A 25,032-nucleotide genomic window follows, 5' to 3' on the forward strand; every position below is an offset into this window, starting at 1 on the left:
AAAGCTGAAACTATGCAGCCTCAAGAAACCGTGCAAGAGGCCGGCCCGGTGGCACAGTGGTTAAATTCGCACGTTCTGCTTCTGCGGCCTGGGGTCCACCGGTTCAGATCCCCGGTGCAGACATGGCACTGCTCAGCAAGACATGCTGTGGCAGATGTCACACATATAAAGTAGAGGAAGATGGGCACAGATGTTAGCTCAGGGCCAGTCTTCCTCAGCAAAAAAAAGGAGGATTGGCAGCAGATGTTAGCTCAGGGCTAATCTTCCTAAAAAAAAAAAAAGGAGCCGTGCAAGGGGGTCCGACCCAGTGGCCTAGTGGGTAAGTTGCCGTGCTCTGCTTGGGTGGCCCGGGGCTATGCCTGGTTCGGATCCTGGGTGCAGACCTAGCAGCACTCGTCAAGCTACACTGAGGCGGCGTCCCACATAGCACAACTAGAAAGACCTACAACTAAAACACATAACTATGTACTTGGAGGCTTGGGGGAGAAGGAGGAAAAATGAAATCTGAAAAAAAAAAAGAAACCGTGCAAGGACATCTCGATGAAACTTTCACGACTTCGGGGCTGGCGGAGTTCTTTAAAAGGATGGAAAAAGCGACCGCTCTGAATGAAATTGTTGACAACTTGGACCGTGTTAAAATTTAAAACTTCTGTTCATCAAAAGGCATCGTTAAGAGAATGAAAAGGCGAGATAGAGGGAGAAAATATTCAATAAAGAATTCTTATCAAGAACGTATAGCAAATGCCCACAAATCAACAAGAAAAAGGCATAGAAAGTGGCAAAAGCAGCGAAGAGACAGACTTCTCACAAAAGAAGTTACCGACGGCCAGCAGCTTGGTTATTATTAAGGAAACATGAATGAAAACTGCAGTGAGATAGAGTCAGCTGGAGCCCCAGACACCTAGAGAAAGAGACGATCGGAGGTGTTGGTGAGGACGCTGGGCACGTGGGAGTCACCCGAGTGAGTCTGGGGAGTGGAGCGGGTGCACGGCCCCTGGGAAGACTGCTGGGCAGAAACTAAAGCTGGGCAAACACACCCTGACCCAAAGGCTCCAGAATCGCATCCATGGGTTTGCCAAAAGAAATCTTCCAGAATGTTCATGACATCACTGTTTGTAGTACCGTTGTCCTCCCTTATCCGCAGGGGTCCATCCCAAAGCCCCCGTGGATGCCTGAAACCGTGATAGTGCTGAACTCCAAATAGACTGTTTTTTCCTATGTATACATACTCACGACAAAGTTTAACTTATAGATTAGGCACAGTAAGAGATTAACAACAATAACTAATAACAAAGTTGGCTTTGGGGCCATTATTAAGTAAAACAAGGGTGACTTGAACACAGCACTGCAACGCTTGACAGTTGATCTGATAACCCAGACATCTACTACGTGACTAACGAGTGGTGGTATCTACGGCTTGGATGCGCTGGACAAAGGGGTGAGTCACGTCCCCGGTGGGCTGGAGCAGGAAGGTGTGAGATTTCATCGTGCTACCCAGAACAGGGCACAATTTAAAACTCATTAATTATTTCTGGAATTTTCCATTTAACCTTTTCAGACAGAGGTTGACCTCGGGGAACTGAAGCCGTGATGAGCGAGACCATGGACGAGGAAGGATGACTGCAGTGCAGAACGGGAGTGACCCAGGTCTTCACCCACAGGAGGCAGCGATGCGCACATTAGCATGGGGACCCTCCGTGCTGAAGCTGGCCACACAGCCCTCAGGCGCCTGGCTCCAGGGCGTGATGAGGAAGGGAGCAGACCGAGATAACAGAAGATACACATTGTGGTCGCTGCCACCGGTTGCTGGCACAGAGCTCCTAAAACCCTTGTAAATCCCTGAGTGACAGGAGCACTCAGAGCATCTTTTGTGCTGATGAGGTGACTCTGGTGGCTCCTGGATTGGGGCTGGTCACCAGAAAGACCATCCATGATTAGAAGCTCTGAATCTTCAGCCCCACCCCCATTCTCCCGAGCAGGGAGAAGGGCTGGACAGGGAATTGATGACCCACCCCGTCTGGGTGTGAAGCCTGCAGGAGCTCCCAACAGTGCCGGCTCAGAGAGCTATGGGCTCTTCACTCCTTCAAAATAAACTGCTAAATGCAAGTAAATGTTCCCCTGAGGCCTGTGAGTCATTCTGGCAAATTACTGAAGGCAAAGTAGGGGAAGGTCATGGGGGCCTCTGGTTTGTAGCCAAGCTCGGAAGTGGTGGTCACCTGGGGACCTGCTACTTGTGATTGGCTTCTGAAGTGGGGCAGACCGTGTCAGCACTGAATTAAAGTGTAAGACGCCCAACCCGTGTCAGAGAATTGCTCGGTGTGGGAAAACCCCACGAATCTGATGCCCATAAGTGTTCTGTGTGTGCAGTGAAGGAGACTCGCAGGAGAAAACACAGGAGGGAAAACTGGGTTTTCTTTATACACAGACGCAGAAAGTGTCGTAGGGCGCAATTCCGGTGGCAGGCCAGGCGGCTGGGGTAGCAGACAGCAGCAGGCCTCGTCCTTCCCCGGGGTCTGGCTCTCTCACCTTGTGTCTATTTTTGCCCTCCCTGCACGCATTACACTGAACAGTTTACCAGGAATTGAAACGCCGTGCCTCATTGTCCTCCTCCACTGTCATCCTCACAGCCTCGGCCCTTGCTCTCCCCCCTGCCGAATCCTGTCCCTCAGATCCTCAGGCCTTTTGGTCCAAGGCCCCTCCCTGGAGAAGTTTCCAGCCCCTTGAGGCTGCCCCCTCTCTCCACTCTCCTTATTTCTTACAATGTGACGCTGTTGGAAATGATATTATTTACCTGTTTATTCAGATATTTGCTATCTCTCTACTCCCTCCTCGTGTCCCCCAGCAGGGAGGCCCAAGAAGTGTGTGTCACAGTGACCTACCCAGGGATGGGCACCACCAGCCCCAAGGTCAGGATGGCCTGGAGCATGGCTAACAGCAGGGGCTTTGAGACCCAACTCTGTCACTTACTGTCTGTGTGCCTGTGCACAAGTCACTCACCCTCTCTGTGCCTCACCAACTTCAACTGTGAAGGAAGGGTCCTCCAGGCACCCTTCTCAGGATGAACGCACTTTTGGAAAAGTGCTCAGGGGAAACGCGTGGGAGGAGCCTGTGAGGAGCTGCTGTTCTTGAGGCCAAGTTGCCCCTGACTGTCTCCTCTGCGTGACAGGTTCACCTCTAGTGGCGGTAGCAGACCCCTTTTCCTGGAGGGACAGACCCTGCATTGGCACCCCCATCTTGGGCCCTGTCCACAGGAGCCCAGGTTGGAGAGGTGGTGGTGGAGAGAGACCCACTTTCCTCCCTGGCCCCTCCCAACCCTTTCCAGAGGCCCAGGGCCCAGCCCCTTTGGGGTGCCCTCCACCGAGAGCCCTCAATGCCCCTACTTGCACCCTAGGCCCCACTGGCAGGCTCAGCAATGCTGCCAGGGAGGGGCTAGTGAGCCCCTTGAGGTCAGACCAGGGAGGTGCAAGGTTGTACCCAGGTTGGCAGCAGCCCACTCCCAAAGGACCTCTAGGGACATTCTGGAACAGTCCTTTCGCAGCTCATCACTCTGTAACTCCCTCTGGTCCCCACAGGCCACAGGGTAAAGTTCTAAGACCCAGAGGGGCTGTTCTGGTCTTGGGGGGCTGCCAGCAGGCAGGTGGCAGTAGCGGTGGGCATGAGGTCTCACAGCGGGTGGGCGGGGCCACTTACAAGGAAAGGGCAGCCGGCGGGGACACGGTGTGCACGGTGGCGAAAGGGAGGCCATGCAGTCCTGACTGCTGGTCAGCATTCTCTGGCAGGCGTCTGACCTGACAGGAAGGCGTCCCTCACATAGCTGGAGGCCCCTCAAATACCATCTATTTGTGGCCTGGACCCTGACGGCTGGCAGGAGCCATGTGACCACAGAGACAAGGTATTTTTGGCAGTGGGGGTGGGGCCCGCGTGGGAGCCCAGCACCATGCCCCTCCGGGACAGGCAGCTTGGATGCCCAGCTCCGCTGCCCCGGCTGGCTGCGGGGTCCCAGGTACGACATGGTCAGCCCCTCTTTCCCACCTTAAGGGGTCCCAAAGGCGGACAGCCCCCATAGGGACCTCCCCAAGGGCCAGGGAGGAAGGCAAAGTTCAGTGGGTCAGGAAGCCACGGTCTCAAGCCATCTCTATGTTAGGACTGGCCTGGCCAGAGTGGCCTCCTACCTCCCTGGGTCCAGCAGTAGCTGACAAAAGGCTGAAGGGCAGCTCCCCATAGGGTCAGCTGTGGCCGCCCTGGTTCAATGAGATGGGAGTGGAGGGGCTTTGCCAGCTGGGCAGGCCAGGGTCAGGGCACAGGTCCCGGGGATAGCCCTGGGGGCCGATGAGAATCAAGAAGGTCATATCTGGTCTGTGACCTCCTGCCGAGGCAGGCAGAGCCAGGCTCTTCCCAGTGACCCCTGAGTGGGCTCTGGTCTGCATCACTGTGACCTTGATGAGCTCAGAGGAAGCCCAGCAGCCTGCCCCAGCCAAGGTTGGTGGAAGGTCATCACCAGAGGCTGGTCATCTGGACACTGTGGCCCCTCCCCCATGGCCAGCTGCCACCTGGGGCATGCTGGGACAGGCCAGGGTTGCCCATTGCCCAGGTGAACTAACTCCTCGTGGGTGGTCCTTGAAATGGGCTTTGCTGTGTAAAGTTGGCCTCAGTACAGACAACTCTGGAGGAAAGTTGGAGGAGGTGAGGCTGACTCAGCAGGACAGAAATGCTCCATGATGTGAAGGAAGCCACTTCTGGGGGCTAAATTCAAGCACAAGAAGGCCTGTTTTGCAGCCTACTTCACTAATCTAAAACCTATCTGATGGTAGGCACGTACAACCTGTCGTTATATAAAGTTATCGCCTGGGGTCGGCTGGAAGCAGGGCCGGTGGGAGGTGCCTTTTCTCTCCTGGAGGAAGAATCAGGTCTGGAAGCAGCACAGCTCCCTCCAGGGTTCTTTCAGGACCAGGTTCTCCAGCTTCTTTCTGCTCCGCTTTCTTTCAGGACAGAGATGAAGTGCCAGCCCCGGAGCCAGGGAGGTGGGGGCACCCAAGGGGGCGGGTGGCAGTGCGTGCTGGCCGATGCCCGGGGCCTGGGTCCGTGAAGGCTGGATGCTCTGCTGCTCAGGTGCCTCTGCTGACCCGAGATGGAGAACTTCCAGTACAGTGTCCAACTGAGCGACCAGGACTGGGCTGAGTTCTCGGCCACTGCCGAAGAGTGTGGCCTCCTGCAGGCCGGCCTGGCCTCTGGGGATGAGCTCTTGTCCAGTGACATTGACCAAGGGGACAGCAGTGGCAGCAGTCCCCCTGGGCCCCCGCCCCTTCTCCAGGGGCAGCCGGCTTCTAGGGAGAGGGGCTGGCCTGGTCTCGAGGAGGAGGACAAAGTGGCCACTCGGCAGCTGGTCAGCAGGTCTTGGCATGAGCCCACCTTGGCCCCGGAGCCCGGTCAGCAGACGCCCAGCACGTCCGCACAGCCAGAAGCTCAGCTGTCCCTCAGCTCTGGTGCCACCCCTCCTGGCCAGAGCGCATCCCTCCTTGGGCCAGAGTCTTCCAGACAGGAGATGCAGAGGCTTCTGCAAGGGCCGGCCCCCCGGGGCCCTGCCCCTAGTCCCCCTGGGGAGCCCCCCCAGAGCCCCGAGTCTCCTGGCCGCAGCACTGCCCCCCAGAGGCCTCCTGGAAGCCCTGGAGCCCCACCCCGCAGCCCCAGCCGAAAGAAGAGGCGCCCTGCAGGCACCAAGGTGGGTGGGCGCTCGGGGGCCGCCGGCTCTGCTCCCACCCAGCCGGGCTGCCTGCTGCTCACGGAGCCCAGGCCTGAGGAGGGTCTCGGCCTGGCTGGGTCCAGGGGGAAGGGTCTCTCAACTGGGATAGCAGAGTGTACAGCAGGAGCTGGGCAGGACGAACTGGGGTCAGAGTCTGCAGGAACCCCTGAGCAGGTGACCAAGCAAGGGCCAGGTTTGGATCTGTCTACACCTGTTCCTACAACTCAGCAAGGTACAGACCTGCTCAGAATGACCCCCAGAGCTGGGGTACACACTGTGACCACATCTGCCCATAAAGCTCGTCTAGACGTCTCAATGGTTAAGTCAGATGTGGCTCTGTCTACACCTGTCTCCAAGCCTCAACCTGACACAACTCTGTCTACATCGGCCTCCAAGCCTCAACCCAAGATGCCTCTGTCTACACCAGCCTCCAAGTCTCAACTAGACACAACTCTGTCTACACTTGCCTCCAAGCCTCAACTCGACATGCCTCTGTCTACACCGGCCTCCAAACTTCAACCTGACACAACTCTGTCTACACCAGCCTCCAAGCCTCAACCTGACACGCCTCTGTCTACACTTGCCTCCAAGCCTAGACTGGATGTGGACCTGCCTACACCAGGTCCAGTGGTCAAGCCAGAGGTGGATTCATCCACACCTGTCTCAAAGGCTATACCATGCACAGCTCTGCCTCCCCTTGTGTCCAAGGCCCAGTGTGATGTGGATGTGTCTATACCTGCTGCCCTTCCCCAGGCTGAGCCTGATGTGGTGGAGGTTGCCCCAGCGGTAGAACTGGGTTTGACCCCTGTTGTGTCTCCAGGAGGGCAGCGAGAGAGGCCCAGAGGGGAGCCTCCAGCAGGTGCCCCTGGACATCGCTCAGGGGAGCCCCCCATAGGGCCTGTCCAAAGCGCCAAAAAGAAGAAAGTGCGATTCTCCATGGCTGTGTCCAGTCCCTCCGAGGAGCCAGGGTTAGGAGAGGCCTTGGGCCCACCCTCACCAGCCACAGCCCGGTCCTCAGCCCCCAGGATGGCAGCTGGGGGCCGCGGGGGGCCTGGAGCCTGGGACGCTGTGGCAGTTGGGCCCCGGCCCCTCCAGCCTCGGGTCCTCAAGCTTCTGCCTCCCCCGGCCTCCTCTGCCTTGGAGTGGCCCGAGCCCAGGAGCTGCTTTGCAGTGACCCTCCCAGAGGCCTATGAGTTCTTTTTTTGTGACACGATTGAGGAAGAGGACGAAGATACTGTAGAGGCAGCAGAGGCTGGCCAGGCTGCAGCTGAAGTCCAGTGGCCGGACGTGTGCGAGTTCTTCTTCCAGGACTTGCAAGCCCAGAGGTCGGAGCACCCAGTGGGGCGCTCCTTGGCCCCACCCCCTCCGGCCAAGCCTATGCCAGCTCCTCCACCTGGAGACCCCATGCCCATCTCCATCCCTGAGGCCTATGATCACTTCCTTGGGGAGGACAGGGTAGACAGCATGCTGGGACCGGCTGCCCTTCTCCAGTTGCAGGCCACAGAGAACCCCAGGTCGGTCCCCCATGGAGTGGGCCCTGGAACCCCACCAGAGCCCTGCCCAGCCACAGCAGAGCAGCTCAACCTGGCAGTCAGGCAAGCAGGTATGTGTGGCATGGGCCCTATGGCCTGTCCAGGTCCTGGGAACACACTGTCCAGAGAGTTCAGCCAGGAGGGCTATTGGGGAAGGGCAGGCCAGGACCCTGGGTCATGAGCCAGTAGGGGGGCCTTGGGGATGCTCTGGGAAGGAACGACCTGCTTCCAGCCATCCCAGGACACAGTCCAGGTGGGGCAGACCAGGCCAGGCATCGTGCCCATTCAGGGGTTTGACTCTGCACTCACCACCACTGTGTTTAGGTCTGATGACAGCAGCACCTGCCCCCAGCCTCTGGCAGGGCAGGTGTCAGGGTGGTTCCTGCTCAGCCTTGCTGCCCGCTGGGTCAGGCAGTCAATAGACTTCATCTTACATTCCCTTTAGAAGATATTTTACAAACGGTGCCCCAGAGGCAATTTGCCGAAGGTGGCCTGACTCAACTATGCCACACATCACCTTGTGTCTTGGGACAGAGTATCATGGGGAAGGGGTGACTCAGACAGCCTGTCCCGGGGCAGGCGTGTCCCAGGATAGACATGTCCTGGGATAGACATGTCCTCAGGCAGGCATGTCCTGGGGCAGCCATGTCCCAGAATAGATGTGTCCCCAGGCAGGCGTGTTCCAAGATAGACACGTCCCGGGATAGATGTGTCCCTGGGCAGGCATGTCGCAGGGCAGCCATGTCCCAGGATAGACATGTCCCCGGGCAGGCATGTCTGAGTGGAGCAGCCGGAGCTCAGGGTGTACTTCTCTTTTCTAGGGGAGCCCTGGGGTCCCCTCACCTCGTTTACCTTCAGCCAGAACGACATGTGCCTAGTGTTTGTGGCCTTTGCTACCTGGGCTGTGCGAACATCGGATCTGCATACCCCAGACGCCTGGAAAACAGGTTTGGGGGCTCTGGGGGAGGAGGGACAGTGGTGTCCAGTCTCACCAGCTGGGCCAGCAGGGATGAGCGTACATGGGGAGGCACAGGTTTCTCTCCGACATTGCTTTCCCATTGCTGACTCCCATGCCCCGCCAATCTCCTCCTGCCCTTTGAGGGCTGGGCCATACGGGTAGAAGGTGGTGACCAGGCTGGAGTGGAGCTGGCACTCAGGGGCCTGTGCTTCTCCTGCAGTCTTGCTGGCCAACATTGGCACCATCTCTGCCATCCGATACTTCCGTGGTCAGGTGCGGAGGGGGCGCCGCAGCCCGAACCGCAGTCGCAGCCCCAGCCCCAGCTCCAGTTCCAGCTCCTAGGACCCAGTCTTGGCCCAGGAAGACGCAGGATGAGGAAACGGCCACAGGTGCTCAGGGCAGGCGCTGCCCTCAGGCCTTGCACTTTGACCTCTGTTCTCCACCATCTAGGAAGGAGCCAGCATCCTTGGTCTTGGCTCCTTTGGACTCCACCGAGGGTCCAGCCAGTGGCTGAGGCCAAGGCTATACCCCACACCCGGAGAGGGGAAGGTTCTGGAAGGCTGGGCGAGAAGGGGCTGAGCAGGGAGCTGGTTAGTAAGGTGGCCAGGGTAGCAAATCAGAGCACAGGATGTCCAGTGATGCCTGAATTTCAGACATGTAGTATTTGAGCCGTATTTACACTAAGATATTTGCGGTTTATCTGAAATCAAATTTGACTGGGTGCCCTGTATTTTACCAGCTTATCTAGTCAGGGGGTGAGGGCAGGGCACTGGAAATTAGGGGGTCAGAGCAGCAGCAAGACCCTGCTGGAGACCTGGGCAGGGGCAAGGGTGATGAGGCTGGGTGGGCTTGAGGCTGGGGGGGCAGGTCCCAGGGACTCTCTGCCCCATTTAGAAGTGGGCTGGACTGGTGAGGGCCTCTGAGGCCTCCCTGGTCCCTGAGCCCCAAGGGCCTGTGGCCAAGGCCTCCTTGGCTCCTGCCTGAGACAGTGAACAGGGGCCTACAGGGGCCTATGGGAAGGGGCTCCAGAGGCCCCTGCAGGGCGGGGGTCTATAGGGCAGAGCCTGGACAAGGTGCAAGGGCAGAGTGCAATGGTGTCAGGTAGAGGGACTGGACCTGGGATTGTCCCGGGGCTGAGAGGAGCCGGAGATGGGGTAGGTAGGTGGGCAGGGGACTGGTGGTGGCAGAGCAGCGGGGGTGCTGGGGGGGCATGCATGGGGTCCTCAGGACGACGGGAGACTCCAGGCTGCTAAGTGGAGAACGCATGGATACAGCACCAATAAATCTCCTTCTCTTTCTTGTTCAGTCTCTTGTCAGTTCCTCCCCACCAGCCCCATCCCACTCGCACACCTAGGCAACTCTCCTGCCTCTCCTGATGATGTCTCAGACCTCGTGGACCTCTGACCCTCAAGCTCTCTGACTTCACATACTCTGACCCTCATTAACCTGATTTTCTCAGCCCTCTGACCTCCTGCTCCTAGGTGAAGCCCCCATCAAGTCCCTTCCCTTATTCCTTCCTGGGGAGCAGGCCAAGGTCCGGCCCCTCTGGGCATCCTTTCCTGATCTGTGGTCCAGTCACTTGGGCCAGGGCATCCTCAGGATGACGCCCTTCTCCTGGCCCATCCAGAGCTCAGGAAAACTCCATGTTCTGGGGACCTTCCACCCTGCTGGGGCCAGAGCCTGATGTGGTACTGGACGGGGGGTTGGTCAGCCTGCGGCCCTGCTGCAGACCCCCGTCCAGGTTGACACTGGCAGATGGTCCCGAGAAGCGGCCTGCCCGGCCATCAGATCCACTGGATGAGCCCCTCCTCAGCCTCAGGCGCCCCGCGGGGCCACCGCCGGTGGGAGGGAGAAGGAACCTTGTCCCAGATGTTGTCATAGCTTCTGGGGGGACGGCCATCTGGTGGGGAGGGCAGACAGACATGTGCCTTCAGGAAGCAATACCCAGGGGTCCCCAGAAAGAGGCAGGAGCCCTCGCTTACCTGGGGGAGGCGGCAGGGGGCCCAGCGACGCTTCTCTTGCAGGGGAGGCCTGGGGACACAACCACAAGTCTGAGAGCCAAGCACCGGGGGCCCCTGAGCCTTCCCTCGTGCCCCCCGCTGCCCCTTCCTGCCCACTGCTCCCTGTCCTTGGCCTGTGCCCACTCCATCCTCCCATTTCCATCTCTCCTGCAGGGTTCCGGGAGGCCCCCCCCGCCATTTTCCCTCCCCCCAAGAAGCCCTGTCCAGGGTGCGGGCTGCTACTCACAAACTGAGGGGAGTCTGGGGGCTGGGACCCCCGGCCCTTGATGGAGCCTCGGTGCCGCTGAGGGGCTCGGGACTGCAGGGCACCCTTCTCAGAGTGTCCAGCACTGGGCTCAGAGACAGGCACGGACACGGGGACAGATGGGAACAGGGCAGAGGGCTCAGGGCCGAGCGAGTTCTGCATCACACTGAGGAACTGTGGGGAAAGTGGTGGTGACCCAGGCCCTGCGCCAGGGCCTCCATGGAGCTGGGGGACCCCCGCTCCAGAGCCCCACAGCCTCTCATCGTGGCCTGAACCAGCCCAGGCTTCGGGCACCTCCAGCCCCTTCTGTCACCCTCATGACTGACCTCGTCCAAGTCCTGGACGTCTGTGATTTTGTGGTGGGAGGTGGCAGGTGGCGTGTAGGGATCAACGTAGAGTGGGGAGTGTGGTGACTCCAGGGGGTGGTCTGGGGCCACAGGGCCGCCCTCCAGGCCCGCTCTGCTCAGCTGCAGGAAAGCAGAGGAGACAGGTTTCCTGGAGCTGCACATGCCGTCCTCCCTTCTCCATGCAAGAGGCTTCTGCATGGCTCCAGGACCACCTGGGCCCAAGACACAGAGGCCAAGGAGGGAGGACGGGAGGGTGAGCCAGGCCCGGAACCGGTTCAGCGCGCTGGGCCCACCTTGGTCAGGTCCAGGTGCAGTGGGGTGGCTGGACTGGGCCCCTCGCCCCGAACCTTGCTCCTGGGTGAGCGGCTGCTGCCGCCCCGTCTCAGCTCTGCCCTCTGTCTGACCATGCTGGTGCAGCTGGGATTGATCTGGTCCTGTAGAGACCAAGAACCTTCCAGAAAGTTCCCTGGGGCCCTCTCCCACACAACCTTCTGAGGCTGCACCAAGCTCCCGCCAGCCTGACTCCCCTCCCCTGAGGACCTAGGGTCCCTCTTGGGATGGGGTGCCATGGGGACCCAGGCTCCCCAGCACAAACTCGCTTCCTGCCCCCGTCCCTTTCCCTCGCCCATTCCCTTCCTCCAGACACTCACGGGTGCAGACTGGGCAGGGCAGCCTGTGGTGGACGGCACTGAGGACTCGGGGAGGGAGTGGCTGGTGCGGGTGGAGGGGGGCACCGGGCACCCAGAGTTCCAGCTGGTCTGTCCATCTGAGGTGAGAGAGCCTCGGCCGCCGCCCATGACCTGGGCAACGCAGAGGTGGGTGAGCAGGATGGCAGGACCCTCTCCACACCTACCCGTGCCCAGACCCACCCTTCTGTCCTCCTGTGGCTACACTGCCTGGAGCCTGAGCTGTGGGGCGGCCCCCTACACTGACCCTCACCTGTGTGGGCGTCTGCAGCCCCAGGAAGCTCTCCAGGCCTGGTGCAGCGGGGGCCGCCTCCCTGCGGGAGATGGCCTGCAGGCAGAGCAGCCAGTGGCTGTAGTCCTCGTAGCTGGCACACAGCACGCGGATGGTGTTGATGAGGCGCCCTGCACACAGATGCTGTGAGGGGCCAGGTGGGCAGGGCGCCCTGGGGAGGCCCCACTGAAGAGCTGGCACCCTCCAGGCTTGTGCCTCCCTCCCAGCCCCGCCACAGCCCACCTTCAATCAGGAAGGAGCGGATCTGCTTCTCTCTCTCCTCCAGGTTGATGTGGACGGCTCTGAGTGGGAGTTCCCCCTGTGAGGAGCAAGCAGCAGGGAGGATGGGGCCTCTGTTCCAGGGGGCAGCCAGGCAGCAGGCCCGCTTGGAGAGACAGGCCCCTCTCAGGGCACTGAGAGCCAGCACACGAGAGCCGCCCAGGAGCGGCCGTGCCCCCGCCACCTGCCCCCGTGATGGTCTGGCTGGTGGCTGAGGACCCTCTGGGATGACACAGGGCACCAGGCAAGGGCCCCTCCTTCCCCACGTCAGAGCTGAGACCAGACTGACCAGGGAAGCGGGCCTGATGGGTGTGGCCAGCATGCCTCTGTTCCAACAGGCCCCGAAATACAGGTTCCTCCTGACCCAATGCCCCCTCCCACCCCCACACATAGGGTGCCTCCCTGGGGCGGGTCCACAGTGGGGAAGACCCACCTTAAAGGAAAGCCCATCTGCTTCCTCAGAGAAAATGGCCAGGGAAGTCGGGTACAGGACCAGCAGCCGGTCCCACTGCTCCTGTGAGGGGGTCAAAGGGCAGAGTGGGGACATCTGCTACCTGCACCCCTCCGCTGCCTCCTCACCCCCATCTTCTCCCCTACCTCCTCACCCCTCCCCTATCTCCTCACCCCCATCTCCTCCCCCATCTCCTTACCCCTCCCCCACCTCCTCACCCCTCCCTCATCTCCTCACCCCTCCCCCACCTTCTCACCCCTCCCCCATCTCCTTACCCCTCCCCCACCTCCTCAACCCTCCCCTATCTCCTCACCTCATCTCCTCCCCCATCTCCTTACCCCTCCCCCACCTCCTCAACCCTCCCCCATCTCCTCCCCCATCTCCTTACCCCTCCTCCACCTCCTCAACCCTCCCCTATCTCCTCACCCCATCTCCTCCCCCAACTCCTCACTCTTGCCCCACCTCCTCACCCCTCCCTCATCTCTTCACCCCTTCTCCATCCCCCCCTCCACCCCCCTGCCCTCACCTTCTCTCACCCCTGTGTCCCGCCCCACCTGTGAGGGCAGATGCTGCAGCTTGACTCTCGAGGCGCAGATGGCGCTGCCTGCCACTTGGCGTCCTGAGGCCGTCCGCAGCTGAGTCAGCCTGCGCTGCAGAGTCCAGGGAAGCTCGTCCTCCGGGGGGTCCTGGTAAAGGGGGGTCAGGGCAGGCTGGAGAGGGTGGGGATGGGAAGGGGGTGGGGTCCCAGCACTGACCTGTGGTGGCGCTGAGTGACAGTGCTGCAGTCCTCCCACAAGGGCCATCTGCTTCTCCAGGTGGTAGAGCCAGCGGCCCAGCTCCGCCTGGCTGGGGCAGAGCACCAGGAGGGGGGCGGGCAGCGGGCCTGCGGGCGGGTGGCAGCAGAGGGGGCTGGGCCAGCAGCCCACAGGCAAGGCCCCTCCCAGGGGCTCCTCCTGACCCCGGACCCAGGTCACACACAGTTCTGGAGATCCCCACCCACTGCCCTCACCCAGTGTGATAAGTGCACGTGTGCCCATTGGAGCCAAGACCCCTAATGCGCTCAGGGTCCTGCCAGTGTCCCAGAGCCTGGCCAGAGGCCAAGGTCACTGAGCAGCCCTGGCTTTCTCACCCTCCCAGGGGCCTGGTCCACTCATGCTGCCCACATACCTGTGATCTGGAAGGCATGCTCTCTGGACCCCTCTAGTGGGCAGACCCTCAGCTCCATCAGTGGTAGCAGCCCCTGCCAGGGCACAGCAAGGAGGGTAGGGCTGGGACACTCTCAGTGGGAGGTGGCCGCTCCCTCTCCTCCCGCCTCCTCCCTGCGCCCATCCCCTCACCTGGAAAGTGAGCCCTTTGGAGCCATGGGCCTGGAAGTAGAGGTGCGAGGGGAACAGCTCCAGGTAGCAGTCGCTGGTGTCCTGGAGGAGAGCAGGCGGCGTCTGAGGGGCTGGGGGCAGGCCTCAGGCTGGTGCCTCAGCACTCCTCACCCGGCCAGCCCCCACCTGGCTGTGCTGAAATCGCAGCTGGACCTTGGCGTAGTGCACAACCTTGCCCAGGTTCCTCACGGGCACCCTCCGCCGTCCTTTCTTGAACACAGTCAGGAACGGCTGCTCCAGGTTTTCTCGCTGGCTCTCCAGGCTTGGGATATCCTGCAGGGAGCAGAACTCAGAGGAGAGGGCCTGACTTGGGGCCGGCAGCCCCGAGCCTGGACATACCTGCCAGTCACACAAGACACAGATTAAGAACACACACACCCCATCATGCATGCCTACGGAACCTACACACTCACGCACGCACGCACACATGCACGGCTTCCCTGCCATCAGAGCGATGTGGTCTGGTGGTGGACACAGTGAGGCGAGGTCTGGACTCCGCGGAGAGTCACCCATGTTTCTGCCACTTCCTGAGCTGTGTCCCCTTGTCCCAGTTACTCAACCTCCCGAGACCCGTGGGCCAGGGGGGTTTCCAGGCCTCTGAGTGAGGCTCGCTCGAAACCCTCGGGTGCCTCGAGCTGCTGGTGGATGTTTAACATCTGGTTCTACAAAAGGAAGGCATACATACTCCCGCCACAGCCCATTTCAAGCTACTGACGTGATGTCAGTGGATGTGGAACTGGGGAGAGATGCAGCGATCGGTTCTCGAGAGTTGGTGCTAGCCCCCAGCCTCACCACGTGCCCTGTGACCTTGCTCACAGTGACGGCCAGGGTCCTGGTGGCCCTCCCCTCACAGCAGGTACACGTCTGTCCTCGCTCTTGTTGTTCCCTCGGCCTGGAACATTCAGCCCAAACTCCCTTCTCACCCTTCGGGGCTTGGCTCAGACCTGACCTCCTCGGTAAGGTCCTGTCTGGGTACCTTCTGACCTCCCACCTTCCCTGAGCCCTCGGCACATGTTTCCTCCTTAGCGACAGCCACATCTAACTTATTATATCTTCCACTTGTCTTGCCATCTGGCTCTGTCACAGGAATGGGAACACAATGAGAACAGGGTCTTTGTCTGTTTTTCCCACTGCTGTGTCCCCAGGGCCTAGAGCAGGCCTGGGATGTCTGCAGAAAGAGGGAGGGTCGGCGCCTGCAAGCCCTTGACCAATCCTGGTCCAGAGAGCCCTCTACAAAGAGGGGCTGAGTCATCAGATTGGAGTCAACAGGGACGGGTGCTGACCTGGGGCTGAGGGGCCGAGGTCGAGGGACTGAGTTGGGGAGAGGGCCACGCTCCCTGTGGGAGCTGGCTCGGGCTACCTCTCGGGCTGCTGTGCTCTGGCCAAGCTTAGCCGCCCCTTGGGCAAGCCCAGGAATGTGAACAGACCGACACACAGCTTCCTGGCCTCCCTGCCTCTGGGTGGGGCCTCCTGTACCCACACCCAGGGCAGGGATGACGCCGGAACGGGACCATGAAAAATAGGCCACGGAGCAGGACAGGCCAAGCAGCTGGCCCTGTGGGCCAGGCTCAGCCTTAGGGAGGAAGGGCCCAGGGAGGGGCCTGCTCAGAGCCGTGGCAGGGCTGGCTCATGTGTGGGTGCAGAACCCTCCATAGGGCAGGGCCCATGAGAGCTGGCTCCTCCCCCGGCCCCACCTCCCAAGGTTCAGCATGTCTGGCACCCCCTCTAGCCACCATGCACTGGCAGGAGAGGACCATCAGGGCCACCATGCCTCAGGGAACCCCACCAAGGTCACATGATATGTCCTGGGCCTGGACAGATGGAGTTGAGGTCTGAGATACGGCCACATGGAAGGAGTGCATCCTGGCCTGGCCAAGCCAGGCCCTGAACGGAAGTGCTCTGTCCATGTCTCTGAGGAAGCATGGTTTCTGAAGCCAGCATTGGCCCACAGGGAACCCTGCGACCTCAGAGAGCAGAAGAAGGGTCAGGCCCACCAGTCCTTCCCAGCCTGATGGGAACACATTGGAAAAGTGGGCTCTGAAGCCCACACCAGCTGCTAGGCCTCAAGAGGAGGGTGTGAGGACCAAGAAATAGAGGGGGGGAAGCCCTGGCCCAAGCTACTGGCACAGAGTCACAGGTGTTCCTCCTCTGTCCTCTCCAGATGCTCCTGGGGTAAGAAATTGGGGGATCATTTCCCTCACATCCTGGGGCCTCCATACATAGTGGAGCCTGGCCTTGATCCAACGCCAGCCATGTTGGGAATAGGGCTGGCTGTCTCTCTCTCAGCTAACCCTTAGCCCCACAGTGAAGGGCAGGGCAGTTGCGTGGTATTCAGCTCAGAGGTGGCCTAGCATGTGCTTGGGAGCCACGTCCTTGCTGTGTGGACTTGGCAAGGAGACATAGCAGATTGCTGTGAGATGAAGCACAGGACATACCAAGGAGACACCACCTGGGAGAAACTGAGGCCTGGAGTACGTGAGAGGCTGGCTCACTGTTTACCTGAGCCTCTCACTCTCTCAGAGTGACAAGGTGGGTGAGGGTTCACAGCCACACTGCCTGCATGACACCAGTGCCCACACAGCAACAACACAGACAGGCGTGTGCCTGGTCCCGGGGATCGGGCAGACACCAGGGCTCATGGCTCACAGGGATGGCTCTGAATGTATGGCTTGGCCATGGCACCCCCTCCGGTGCAATAGAGAGACTCCTGGAGGCCCCGCCCGTGGCCCGCCCCTGCCGGCTGCTCGCTCACCCCACTGACTCAGTGTTGGGTCTCAGTTTCGCTCTCTGCTCAGACTTTCAGCCAGATGAGCTCCCCAGGGCGGGGCAGTGTCTACTTCCTCACCTTGTTCTGGATTTGACTCCCCCCAGCTGCCAGGGGAAGACCTTGAGCTGAGCGAAGACAGGACACACACATGCAGTCACATACAGACCACCGCCACCGCACCCCTGCAAGTGAGCTCGTCACTTGAGCTGGGACACGCCCACCCACCAGCTCACCGTCCCAGGGATGTAGCAGAAGATCTTGTCGGCAGTGGTGTCCCCGTCGGGACCGGCCTCGGTGCCAAACAAGCCAGTCAGCTTCCTCGCGCCATCCTCTCTGGGGACAAGGGAGGGGGGCTCACAGCCTGGCCCCCAAGACAAGTTGAGGGCGACCCTGTGACCCAGAGGCCAAGGCTGAGCCCCTGCCCCCCTCACCTATTTCCCTTCAGTGAAGGCTTTCTGGAGAAGGAGGCCCGGAGCCTCCGAGGTGCCTGAGGGACACAGGGGCTGTTCCCCATGGCGTTGGCGGCAGCAGTGGTGGCTGGCCAAGCTGAACAGGTCGACGTCTGGGTCCCTCTGTTCTGAGCCTCCTGCCCCCGCCTCCCGGGGCGGGGCTCTGGGAAATTGCCCTGTATCCAGGAGCCGGGCAAAGGCGGAGCCTTTCCAAGGAGGGACCTGGCCCTACCTGAGCCGGGTCTTTCAGTTCTTGCCCGAGTCCTCCACACATGCAGTCCAGCCTGGGGGACAGGGGGGAAGTACCCCCCACAGCCCAGTCAAGAGCCCCCCACTCAGCCTCCAGTCTACAGGAGGGCCCTTGAAGGCCTGGCCTGTGAGTGCACTCCCTGCCTACACGTAGGCTGGGGGGTGCCTGGGGCTGGAGGTTGGTGAGCCGAGGGACCCCCTTCCAGGCCTCCCCTATGTGAGGACACATCCTGTTTCCACGTATATGCCAGTCTCTGAGTCACCAGTGACTGTAAGGGGGTGTGCCTGCTCTCAGCCACGGAAGCAGGAGTTTGCAACATCGGGGAAGGGGAAGCCAGGACCCTCTCCCAGTCCTCCCCTGCCCCAGTCCAATCCTCATCTCCAGCTGTCAAGGTCCCCGAGGCCTACCCAGAATCAGGAAGGAGACCACAACCCTCCCAGGTACACCCAGGCCATCACGGTGAGGTGAGAGGATGCTGTGCAGGCCCCCCTCCCCAGAGCCTGAGGTGAGCCAGGGGCCACAGGAGCCTCTCAGGATCAGGCTGACGGTGAACCATGCTCCTGGTTGGCACTTGTTGAGGACGTCGCCAGTTCCGCCCCACCTGGACACGATGGTGCTGCCTCAAAGCGCTCAAATGCCAACGCAGTGCCTGAGCCCAGCTGCAGACCCACCCCCAGGCCGGCCCGCTCCACCCAGACAGCACCCTGAAAGGCAGAGATGGATGCTCAGCCTCAGGCCCACAGAGCCCAAGAAACGTGTTTATTGTTCAAGTCGACTCATATTGCTGTGTGTGGTCTGTGGCACACGTGTGCCCAGCTCAGTGCAGGATCCAGAAAAGACACTACCCCACAGGAAGGAAGCCCAATTTGTGCCCTCCCTGGGAGCGTGCCTGGCTGGGGGAGGAAAAGGCGGTGTGCAAAGTACAGGCTGGGGGGGGTCTGTATCTGATTAGAAAGCCCCCCCACTAACCCTGGCTGCTCTGCATCTGACCCGTGATCCCCCAGACCTGCAGAGGCAGAGTTGGCCCAAATGTCCACCCCCATTGCTCCCTGGAGCCCCCAGCGGATGGTAGGACACCCTGAAGGGCAACTTGCTCCCAGAGACACAGACACTTCGACTAAACGTATAAACTGGGAGCTGCAGCGCTGCTCATCCACCAATAAATAATGAATAAATAAACGAATAAATAAATAAACGGCACACAGAGAAACTAACGCTGAGGAATGAACACAAACGGGTGGCCTCAACAGACAAAGACGTGGACAGACGGTGCAGGACGCCCCAGGTGGGGCCACCCCTTGGGGCTTAAGGCATGTGGAAGGCCGCGGGGTCGGCCTCTGTGCAGTCCCTGCCGTAGGTCAGAGGCTGGTGGACGACACGGACAGCGTGGGCGAAGAGGGCGGCGGGAAGTTGAGCAGCTCAAGCACCGCCACACCCACGCTGCTGCGCCGCGTGAACATGCAGGCGGCAGCCACCCACTTGTTGGTCCTCGGGTTGTACTTCTCAATGGAGTTGAGGCTGGAGCTACCGTCGTTGCCCCCCACGGCGTACAACCAGCCGTCCATGGCCACCAGGTCATGCGTGCTCCTGGAGACGGGTGGTCAGTCGGGCATGAGCCACGGGGCGGGGCCACCAGGGCGTGGGAAGAGTATCTGGGGGCGGGGCCACCAGGCGTGGGCGGAGCCTCTGGGGGCGAGGCCACGGGGAGGGGGGGGCGTGGGGGGAGGAGCCTCTGGGGACCAGAGTTGGGAAAGCCTAGAAGTAGAGGGCAGGGGAGGGAGGTGTGGGCACACCACACAGGGGTGAAGCTGTGGGACACATCTGTCAGTGTGTGTAGAGGGGAACGGCGACAGGGGACACAGCAGGCCAGTGGGGTGGGGACTGGCGCACCTTCGGATGTTCATGGGTGCCACACTCTCCCAGGCACCAGCCTTGGGGCTATATCTCTCCACCGAGTTGAGACAGCTGGTGCCATCATTGCCGCCAGCCACATAGAGGGCCCCCTCCAGCACTGCCACACCCGCGGAGCTGCGCCGGCTCAGCATGGAGGCCACAGGTGTCCACGCGTTCACCTGCAGTCAAGAGCATGGGCTAGGGGCAGACCCATCACAACCTCCCTCCACCTCCACAGTGTAGACCCCTACTCCAGGGTGGGGTGTCTGTGGGACTTGGGTGGCCAGAGTGGTGCCCTCAAGCAGCTCTTGGGAGGCACTGTGATAGTGGTGTGTTTCGCACCTGGGGCTCGTACTTCTCCACGGAGGCCAGGTGTGATGAGCTGTCGTAACCACCTACGGCGTACAGGTTCCCATCTGCAGGGAGGCAACATGCCCATGGTGCACCTGCTGGGGTGGGGTGTCGGGGGGGGCAGGCAGGGGTGGGCACTACATGAAGCAGGCCCTGTCACCCACCGAGCATGGCTACACGCACATATCGTCTCCGGGTGCTCATGGCGGCGATGGATGTCCATGTTCCCGTCAGGGGGTCATAGCGCTCAGCACTGTGGACACCAGGACCGCCGCTGACCTTGAGCTCTGGCAGAAAGGCTGTCCTGGCCCCAAGACCTGCCCTCCCCATGGAATGACTAAAATCCCGCACTGGGCAGTCATGGAGACTGACTTGAGTCCCCCTGGAGCAGGAAGCAGGGCCTACTAGATGGGCACCATCCACCTGGGCCCAGCCCTGGACTGGTGGGAAGGATCCCAGAGAGAAAAAGAGGGGGCAGTAGGGACTCTGGTGACGTGAGTCAGGTGGCATCCCCCTTTGCTCCCCTCAGGTGTGACCTCTGCTGCCCTGATGCAGCCATACCTGTTGCTGAGACAACCCCGAAAGGCCACCCGGCCCTGACCCCAGCCACTACCTGTTGAGGCAGGAGGCCCCATCGTAGCCACCAGCTGCATACAGGAGCCCGTGCAGGGCAGCCACACCCAGGCAGCTGCGCCTTGTGCCCATGCACACCTCTGGCTGCCAGGTGTTGGTCACAGGGTCGTACGACTCTACAGTGGCCAGGTCTGAAGTCCCATCGTAACTAGGGGAGGGATCCGCTGCCGGTCAGGGCTGGCCCAGAGAGAACACGCCAAGCCCCTGACCCAAGACCATCCTCCACGCTTACCCGCCCACAGCGTACAGCCTGTTCCCAACTGCTGCCACGCCCACTCGGGCCCGGCGCGTGGACATGGAAGCCACCACGTGCCAGCGGTCAGTGCGTGTGTCATATGCTTCACAGTCCCCATGGATGGCAAATAGGCTCCCACCACCTAGAGAGGGGGAGGTGACAAGGCAGGAGGAGGGACCCAGGGAGGCAATGGGCTGGTGGGTGTTGGCACAGCTCGAGGTCAAGGGAAAGGGGACTCTAAGGGTGGGTGGGGACAGGGATTGGCAAGTGGGTCACACTGCACAGGGTCCTCCATGGGGGGACAGAGTAGAGGTGTGGGGTGGGTACCAGACGTGACCAGCACAGGGTAGGTGAGCTCTTGCTGGGCTTGCGGAGAAAAAATGCAGGGCAGGGACGTGGGGGAACTGGACGTGAGGGGACAGGACAGGTGGGCGTACCCACAGCAAAGAGCACGGGGCCAGCACCCTCGCAGCGCCGGGGCCGCGTGCGACTCGTGCCCAGGACGCCCCTCTGTTCGGGCAGCAGGTGGAACTTGAGGGCCTCGATGAGCAGGTCCTTGCAGTCAGGGTGGTGCCTCACCAGGCTCTCGGCATCCACGTGGCCCAGTAGGAAGTCCCGGCTCAGCAGGGGCAGGCGCACACACTTCATCAGCTGAGGGGGGGACGGGGGGTGGGCACGGTCAGGCAGCAGGTGGCACCCATGGGCACATGTTGCCCCGGCCTGAGATGACCCTAGGACACCCTGAACCCTCCTTGAGACATGTGCTCATATCACCCCTGTGGGGGGTCTCTGAACACAGAGAGGCCCAGGTGCACCCAGGCCCTCAGCCATGGTATCCCCTCCCGGACACCACAGGCCCCCCAGGGCCTGGCCTCACCCGAGGGACATGCTGCCTCCGAGCATCCACGTCATGCTTGACCCAGCTCAGGACGGCACGGTAGACATCCTCCTCCGAAGGCACGTTCAGGCTGTCACTGGAGACCAGTTCCAGCACCTGGGGGTGGGGACCCTCAGACCTGAGATTTGGGCAGGACCCTGAGGGCCCATGGAGCCCTGAAGGTGCCTGGGAGGGACAGTCCAACAAGGGGCCCAGTGTTTCTATGAGGGAGCCAAGCAGGGTCAGGAGCCTCAGATCTGGTTCTTGGGGGCCTAGTCCAGAGCAGCCCTGGGGACGTGGAACCAGGAATTCAGGGTTGAAAGCAGGGATGTGGTCAGGACAGAATGAGGTCAGGACAGGATGGGGTTAAGAGTCGAAAGTGAAGGCCTGGGTACAGTCAGAAAATAGGGAAAGGGTAGAGGGACCCAGGGGATGGATGGTGGGGCTGGAACATGGGTCAGAGGCTGGGAATAAGGACTGAAGAGCAAAGGGCCAGGTCTTAAGGGCCCAGGGGATGGGGGCCAGGGGCTGAGGGCTGGGTCAGGGTCCAGGCTATGCCCCGGCTGGCACGTTACCTGCTTCAGCGGCAACAGCATGAACTCCTCGGTCTTGGCCACGTCCACGAAGTGCTGCAGCACGTACCTGTGTGCCGCCTTGAGTAGGTCGCTGCACGAGTGTGTGTCGGCGAAGCCCCGGATGCCCAGGCAGTTGGAGGGATCGAGCTGACTGAGCAGGAACTTGCAGCAGGCATCACGGACGCCATTCAGCTGCAAGAGGCTGGCGGCCGGGAGCAGAGTCTGTGGGTCGATGTGCGAAAGAGGGCCAGGGGAGCAGGGACAGAGAAATGTGATATAAGGAACTGAGGGAACAAAGAGAGGCACAGGGGGACGCTAGGGACATAGGGAGAGCTGAGGCACAGGGCCCAGTGGGGAATGGGACTGAGGGACAAGGCAGCTCACCTGCACATTGCCTTCGCCCACCACGATCTCAGCCGTGTATGCAAACTGCACCAGCTGGTCCAAGGCCTGGGGGTCGATGTCATGCAGAGTCACGTGCGTCTGGCGGCTCTCACTCATCTCATCTGTGGGGACAGCGGTCAGGGTGGTGCCCACCTGGGAAATCCGTAGAGCCCCCAAGTGCCCAGACTGGATGGAATGGTACTTGCTTGTGAACATGGCGTGGAAATAGGGGCTGCAGGAGGCCAGCACCACCTTATGCGCCCGGATCTCCTTGGCAGCCACGTGCAGGACGATGTCACACAAAAGGCCGCGCTGCCGCATGCGGCTCATGGCCACGAAGGCATCGTGGTAGTGCCGCTTGGAGTTGTGGGACACAGTGTGGCCCTCGCGGCTCAGCAGCTGCACTGCACCCTCCATGGGGGCAGTGGGCCGGGCCTGCCGCGGACGTGCACGCTCTGCCTCTGGGCTGCAGACAAGCAGTACCAGGTCAGGGTGCACTGTGCAGGGAGCTGCCCACCCACCCTAGACCTTGGGCAGGGCCAGCACTGGTCACCCCTCCCCAGTGGCCCAGACCTGGCTTCAATCAAGGACCAGCTCTCCAGGACCGCCTCTGTCACCTGGGCTCCACCCCAATCTGCTCCTTCTGTGTCCAGGGAGCCTCCCTGGAGTCAAGAAGACTCCTGCAAAAAGCACCTGCTCCCGGCACAAAGCGGGAAGATGCACCTGGTGCCCAGGGTTGGACCTGTACAGCTTCCTCTGCCACTAGCCCTCCCCAGCCGCACACTCCCCTCTGCCCAAGCACCCCCATAAGAGCCAGGCCCCCCTCTGCCTGCGACTCTCATTAAGAACCAGGCTTCCTCTGCCCTCCTCTGTCCATCGCTGGCCACCCTTCCCGCACCCCCGTGGGAGTCCCGTTTCCTCAGCACGGATTGGGCACACAAGAAGTACACGAAGTGAAACTGGTCAGTGCTGTCCCAAGGCTCTGAAAGGGACCCCTAGACCCACCAGCAGAACTGACCTCACTCGACCCTCTGGAGTGGCGCCCCCGCCCCGCCCCCGCCCCCGCCCCCGTCCCCGGCTCATTCTGAAGACAAGCCTCCCGAGCCCTGACCAGAGCAGCCGGGATTCAAGGGCGGCGGGAGGGGGCAGAGCCTCCGAGAGCAGCCGTCTCTGGACACCCTGCCCCGGGTCCGCTGTGTGCGGGGACCAGCGAAGGGGGCTGGACCCTCCACGGGCGGACGGAGCCTGCGGAGCGCCGAGGCTGCCTACTCCGGGCAGCCCGCCAGGGTCGGCGCGCGCCCTCCCTCCCTCCCTCCCTCCCTCCTTCCCGGACCTACTCGGCCCCCGGCCGGGTTCACGGTCCCCAGTCTCCCAGCCCACTCACGCCGGCGGCTGCGGCTGTGGCTGGGGCGGCGGCGGCGGAGGCGCCTCGGGCCCGGGCCCCGGGCTGCCGTGCTCCGGGCTCTGCGTCCTGCCGGCCGGGCGCTCGCTGCGCGGCTGCATGGGCTCGGCCACCGGACCCGCCGCCGCTCCGCGGAGGACGCACAGATGACCGGACGCACGGACGGCTGGAGGGCTGCTCGGCGGTGGCGGCCTGCTCGGCGTCCCCTGCTCCCGCCGCCTGCCCGCAGCCGCTGTTTCTCGGCGCCGCCCGCCCCGCCTCCTGCGCTCCCCCGCGGCTTCGGGGACGCAGCGTAGGCCACGGATCCTCCGCCGGCGCCCCGCCTTTCTCCTCCACCCGGAAGCCCCCGGGTCCCGCCTTCCGACTATCTCCAGAAAGCCTCCAGGACCTGCCGGCCCCGCCAGCTTATTCAGGAAGTGCACCCTCGACACACCGAGAGCCCCGGGGCCTCGCACGTGCTGCCCCTGGGACCTGAGCCAGCCCTGCCTGGGGCCTGAGCCAGCTCCAGGGCCGCAAGCGGCTCTGCCTCTCTGTGGCCCTCGGGCGGGCCCCTTTGCTCTTCGGGCCTTTGCTGGGTTTGCGCCTTGAATCCTACAAGTATAACACCTACAATTACCAGGCCTTGAGCTGGACGCTGGCTGCCGGGGCAGCGGGAAGCACACAGCTTGGGGACCTGCCCAGAGTGTCGCCGGCGCCCTGGGGGCTGTGGGGTCTCCTATTGTGGGTTCAGGCCCGAGGACCCTCGCCCTTAGGCAGGTGGGGCAAGGGAAGTAGGGCATAGGCTGGCTTCCCCACCTCCCTCCTTCCTTCCCCAGGGCAACCTTCCAGCCTCCGGGCCTTTGCACATGCTGGCAGTCCCCACCTAGCCCCGTGTTGTGGACCTAGGCAGATGTGTTCGTAGGTGAATTTCCAAGAGAGGACTCGCTGGACTGAGTATCAAGGATAGCACTTTCAGGCAGCTTTGGCCAAAGTGGCTTCAATATCAGCCCCAGTTTTGCGCGCTGCCTGCCCCCTGCCCCCGCACAGGTGTGGTGGGACCGTCCCGTGACGTGGGGACAGCTCTCGTCTCGCTGACGCTCCTTTGATGGGGCGAGGCCACCTGGCCAGCAGGGCGTCGTTCGTCCTTGGGAACTGCCCACGTGGCCTCGCCATCTGTTTTCTTTGGCGTTTCTTCCTAGACGGCTGGCTTTTTGTTACTGGTCTGCAGAAGCTCCCTGGACAGCAGGCCTGTCTGCTGCATGATCCCCCCCAGAAGCGCGTCGTTCGTCGTCCATGCGCTGATGTCCTCACAGGCACGTGTTTATGGAGGCC

At 61.6% G+C, this 25,032-nt stretch overlaps 3 protein-coding genes and 1 long non-coding RNA gene across 11 annotated transcripts; 1 reads left to right on the top strand and 3 right to left on the bottom strand.

The window, feature by feature from the left end:
- Window positions 1–816: 816 nt before the first annotated feature.
- Window positions 817–3,786, bottom strand: LOC138921525 (uncharacterized). The gene is made up of 2 exons (XR_011434156.1): window positions 3,691–3,786; window positions 817–3,200 (listed from the first exon to the last, which is right to left on the bottom strand). It is a non-coding gene; the product is annotated as an uncharacterized lncRNA (long non-coding RNA).
- Window positions 3,684–9,535, top strand: PERM1 (PPARGC1 and ESRR induced regulator, muscle 1). Of its 2 annotated transcripts, none has more exons than XM_005607607.4 (4): window positions 3,684–4,003; window positions 4,987–7,343; window positions 8,094–8,219; window positions 8,451–9,535. In XM_005607607.4, the coding sequence occupies exons 2-4, from the start codon at window positions 5,129–5,131 to the stop codon at window positions 8,570–8,572; spliced, it is 2,463 nt and encodes an 820-aa protein (XP_005607664.1). In that variant the 5' UTR covers window positions 3,684–4,003; window positions 4,987–5,128; the 3' UTR covers window positions 8,573–9,535. The 2 variants fall into 2 exon arrangements, with proteins under 2 accessions (XP_005607664.1, XP_001496745.1); XM_001496695.5 differs by having other exon boundaries at window positions 3,685–3,892.
- PLEKHN1 (pleckstrin homology domain containing N1) lies at window positions 8,862–18,095 on the bottom strand. Of its 5 annotated transcripts, XM_023636098.2 has the most exons (16): window positions 17,104–18,095; window positions 16,906–17,005; window positions 14,032–14,178; window positions 13,867–13,947; window positions 13,697–13,769; window positions 13,285–13,412; window positions 13,084–13,215; window positions 12,512–12,592; window positions 12,043–12,118; window positions 11,782–11,930; window positions 11,493–11,642; window positions 11,136–11,276; window positions 10,822–10,962; window positions 10,478–10,669; window positions 10,213–10,261; window positions 8,862–10,130 (listed from the first exon to the last, which is right to left on the bottom strand). In XM_023636098.2, exons 1-16 carry the CDS (start codon window positions 17,184–17,186, stop codon window positions 10,015–10,017), a joined length of 1,839 nt encoding a protein of 612 aa, XP_023491866.1. In that variant the 5' UTR covers window positions 17,187–18,095; the 3' UTR covers window positions 8,862–10,014. The 5 variants fall into 5 exon arrangements, with proteins under 5 accessions (XP_023491866.1, XP_023491867.1, XP_070111818.1 ...); XM_023636099.2 differs by lacking the exon at window positions 10,478–10,669; XM_070255717.1 differs by having other exon boundaries at window positions 13,084–13,412.
- KLHL17 (kelch like family member 17) lies at window positions 18,090–24,607 on the bottom strand. 3 transcript variants are annotated; one of them, XR_011434130.1, is made up of 12 exons: window positions 23,704–24,607; window positions 22,526–22,785; window positions 22,320–22,441; window positions 21,936–22,157; window positions 21,361–21,477; window positions 20,921–21,134; window positions 20,481–20,625; window positions 20,229–20,396; window positions 19,799–19,868; window positions 19,607–19,680; window positions 19,262–19,443; window positions 18,090–18,958 (listed from the first exon to the last, which is right to left on the bottom strand). XR_011434130.1 is itself a non-coding variant. In XM_023636090.2 (12 exons), the coding sequence occupies exons 1-12, from the start codon at window positions 24,498–24,500 to the stop codon at window positions 18,730–18,732; spliced, it is 2,619 nt and encodes an 872-aa protein (XP_023491858.1). In that variant the 5' UTR covers window positions 24,501–24,597; the 3' UTR covers window positions 18,090–18,729. The 3 variants fall into 3 exon arrangements, 1 of the variants encoding a protein (XP_023491858.1); XM_023636090.2 differs by having other exon boundaries at window positions 19,780–19,868; window positions 23,704–24,597; XR_002806374.2 differs by lacking the exon at window positions 19,799–19,868 and having other exon boundaries at window positions 23,704–24,604.
- Between the last annotated feature and the right edge of the window lie 425 nt (window positions 24,608–25,032).

Source organism: Equus caballus, chromosome 2 (assembly GCF_041296265.1).
Source record: "Equus caballus isolate H_3958 breed thoroughbred chromosome 2, TB-T2T, whole genome shotgun sequence".
Taxonomy (NCBI): Eukaryota; Metazoa; Chordata; class Mammalia; order Perissodactyla; family Equidae; genus Equus; species Equus caballus.